We start from the raw sequence: 4,273 nt of genomic DNA, 5'->3' as shown, positions 1-4,273 counted from the left end.
GAGACGAAAAAATGGCACCTAGATGGGAAGACAAAATGGAACCAAGAAGGGAAGAGAACTTCCATACAACCAAAGACAATTATTATCATAGGAGAAGATAATTCGTATAAATCTTTAATTAAAAATCATTAACCTTGCATCTAATTTAAGATTATTTCTGTTATACTATACATATACATATGTAAACTACGAATGGTGTATATGGTACGTGTTATATTTTTTTTTTTTCCTAAATTTACTTTTTTGATTGACAAATTTGAGCATCATATAAATAAACATTATTTTTCTTTTTCTTTTTTTTATCACGTTACAAATATGCTTTTTTAACTATTTCGTTTATTTAGCTTATTTTGCTTAGCCTATTTTTATAATTTGTCAACAGTTTTCCTTTTTTTCTTTTTTTTTTTCCACTTGGAAATCTTATTTTTGTTTTCTACACACCACATTTAATTATTATATTTTTCCATGTAATGATAATTTTTTTGAATATTATTTGGACAAATAAAACTGCAACACGATCTATATATGCTCTATATATATGTATATGTAATGAACATAGATGCATATGTGCGGCATATTAAATAGATTTTTTGGGTTCAAGAAAATAGGAACAGTGAAAAAAATACCTTCGGATTAAAAATAAAAAAGTACACTACCTAACCTAACATGTTTTAGATGGCAGCTATATGTATCATCTGCGCAACATGTATACTTATTATCGCATCGTTCGTCACCATGTCGTGTAGAACAAAGGAGCAGATAATTAATTCTTTCTCCATTGTAGATAATAGCATCGTTTCATATTGGCTTATTAAACATAGACACCTGAAAGAGCCTTTTTTTTCTACCTTTAATGTTATACCTTATCGTATATAAAAATTGGAGTTATTCTTTTTGATAAATGTAGATGCCTTTACCATTTCTTTGTGAAACATGCGCTTCGTAAGGTTGACGCAAAAGGGAGCTTATTAGGCATAACATATTCTGTCTTTACACACAATATTTTTCAGCTTATTCGTAATCTGAGGGCATATTAAAAACATATCTATATGTATTTATTATGAAGAAAAATATTTATTAATGATCTATTTGTAATAAAACTCGAAAGTGTTAACTAGCTTTTTCCAGATAGAAAACATGCAACTTTTCTATTCTTTAACATAAAGATAAAATGCGTGTCACGGTTACGAAAATCAACGTATTATTTAACAAGATCCTATAAATTTTTGTAAATATTTTTACGCTCTAAGAAAGATCAGCAATTAATGCGTAATTGTCTCATAAGCAAACAAAAAAATAGGATTGCTTCTGCGTGTTCAAGTTATATAGCCTAACTACCTTTTGCGATCATCGAATTTTATGGGAACATTTCTCGAAATTTATCAAATTAGCAGTTATTTATCAATTTTATACTATCATTTGTCAAACATGCACAATTAAATTAGTAAACTACACCAATCATAATAAACGATATAGACGGGGTACCTTAATTATGGTACATTTCCATGCAATGTTTTTTTACCTTTAATGATTTTCTGAAGGCGCTGCTCTATTACCCATTCGGAGACACCTAAAACATTCGTTCAATTTATCCTTACTGTGAAATTTTCAGCATCAAAATGAAATTCTCATTTTTATGTAAACAACAGTAATCCACTGAGCTGAATGTTCATATAATTTTCATTTATCATATACTAATTTTATCAGATTCTTAGACTAACAAAAGAAAGAAATCAGTGCTTATTTAGCAGCACCTACCGGTAATGTCTCCCCCTCCTCGTCCACCCTTGCTTTTGCATTACTACGAAATACACAATCCTGAGGTAGAAAACAGTATATATCTTTCAAACACAAAAATACAGTAAAATGAACCAGTCATTTATAGTACACCTTATATGACGCAAAAGATTGTTTTACACCCAAAGCGTAAAAGGAACATTACAATTTTTAAAGAATCAATTTGTACGTAACAGCTCTAGCACTTTTGTGGTTCAAATGTGAATGTAAGGAGATTACAACTTTTTTTTTTAAAAATTTAAAATTTTTATAGAAAAGTTTGATTACAATTGAATGATAAAAAAAAAAAAATAGTTCCTTAATATATACGGAACTTCCAAACACTTTTCCATTTTCAAAAAGGTATGTCAAAAGAAATATACACTTTAACTCAAAATATGAATAACAAAAATATTCAATTGCAATATTTTTTTAACAAGTACGATATCGCTACATTATAATATAAGGGTGTTCTCATAAATATAAATGCGATATTGCAAATCAGCGTATTTACAGTTTTATTCATATACGCTAATCAGATTATAGATAAGCATTTCAGAACCAAATTAAATACTTATCTACTGTTCATATATCATCTCATAGAGTAACAGAATTCATAAACACAAAGCCGCTTGCAAAAGAAAGGAATTAACACAATCTCGATATTTTAGACAGGTATCTATGGAAACATCTACATGCAAACCGCTAACATGATGCTTTCATCCGCAATATCTTCAAATTTAAATCGCAACCTTTTTTATGCCTTTTTTTTTTATTTCATTCTCGTTTTATGAAACTCGATTTCAAAGAAAATGTACACTTATATCACTATATATAAACACACATTTAGCGGTTACCTAAGAATTCTGTCTCTTATTAAAGTCGTTCACAATGCGCTACAATAATTGTTACATATATTTCTTATTTTTTCAGTCATGCGTGCATTCATATGTGTACAAAAATATCATTTACAGAGCTGTCGATGACATAACAACACTTTGTAACAAATAATAATTGCGGTGCTTGTGCGTAACCACAAAATTTGATTCTATTCAGAAAATTATGTTCGACATTTTGGTAGCTACACGACATTTACAACTTCAGCTTCTAATATGCCTATGCTTTCTATCCTGTTACTCCACAATTGATATTAGAAACAAGGTAAAAATATATTGCACTATCTTCCACATTTTGTTTTCATGGTTTTACCTTATTAAAATCTGTGTTTCTCTATACATGTACGTCCTTCGTCCTGCTCAGCTTGGTTGCTCTTCTAACGCGCGAATTATAACTGTGGATACTTAATTACCACTTCCCCATCCGCTTAGCACAGATGAAGTCATAAAAAAAATATGACACTTCCGCTGTTTCGAAAAATACCAAAAAATTGATAATATAAAAAAAGGAAACTATTTACCATGTGCATATTTCCTTCTTTTTCCACATGGAAATACAATAAAATAACAAAAAAAATGTTAGACACATAATATTTATCAATATTTATGCAGTGCTTTTTTAAACAAATATTAAAAAAAAAAAAATAGCTATTTAACACCTTTCATATTAGCTAGAAACTAAACATAAGCGACAAATTATACAAAACCCTTAACAGTACACTAATTTTTTATTAGGGCAGCGTTTGTACGTAACGCACAAATGATATTTTTTTAATGAAAAAAACAAATGAGCAAATTAGTGTATAGAAATAATACCTTTATATGCATAAATATACATGTATTTTGCATATATATATATATATATAATCAAAATGTCCCCAACGACCCTTTTCATTGAAAAGGATGCAAATTAAAAGACATTTTCTTCCAATAAATTTATAAACCCCTTTCCTCAAAATTCCATTTCGTGTCCCTTATTGCGTTCGGCAAATTGGTGAGCCAAGTCAAAATCTTTTTTAAAACGTTTTCATTTCCAGGCTCAATGGTCAACATGTGTTCCATGTTTTCTAAAATGTGCAGCTCCTTATTATCATTCTTTAGCCTGTTAAAAAATGATACAACTCCTCTATAATAACATAAAGTATCATCCTTCGAATGGATAAACAAAATGGGAATATCCTTAGGAATATAAATCATATCTCTGTCTAAAATTTTCATTGCTTTTAATAGTTCATATCCAAATCTACTTGTTATTCCTTTCTTATAACGAATCTTATCGAAACGAGCCACATCATTCATATATTTATACCTTATGTAGTGCATATTATTTATAAGCCGATATCTTGGGAAAAAACAGGAAAACAACTTGAAAAATGGCAAATAGAAGCAACTATATTTATAGGAACGCGGAGACGCTACCATTAGTTCAATAGAAATCATCCCGGACAATGATATACACCCCTTAATATTTAATCTCTTATTTCTTTCATCATTCGATTTTCCCAGTATTTGTAAAGTCCTTAAAGCAATATTTCCTCCCATCGATTGTCCAATAATATAAGTGGGGAGGGTTTTTTTTTTTTTTTTTTTTTTTAAATTTA

General features: G+C 29.1%; 1 protein-coding gene across 1 annotated transcript; it reads right to left on the bottom strand.

The window, feature by feature from the left end:
- Positions 1 to 3,608: 3,608 nt before the first annotated feature.
- PCYB_001200 (PST-A protein) lies at positions 3,609 to 4,214 on the bottom strand (the record flags this gene model as incomplete). Its single annotated transcript, XM_004228270.1, has 2 exons — positions 3,609 to 4,037; positions 4,092 to 4,214. 2 exons carry the CDS (start codon positions 4,212 to 4,214, stop codon positions 3,609 to 3,611), a joined length of 552 nt encoding a protein of 183 aa, XP_004228318.1.
- Between the last annotated feature and the right edge of the window lie 59 nt (positions 4,215 to 4,273).

This window comes from Plasmodium cynomolgi (assembly GCF_000321355.1).
Source record: "Plasmodium cynomolgi strain B DNA, scaffold: 0005, whole genome shotgun sequence".
NCBI classification, from domain to species: Eukaryota; Apicomplexa; class Aconoidasida; order Haemosporida; family Plasmodiidae; genus Plasmodium; species Plasmodium cynomolgi.
The sequence above is the reverse complement of the archived record's forward strand: the minus strand, read 5'-3'. Positions and strand labels throughout refer to the sequence as shown.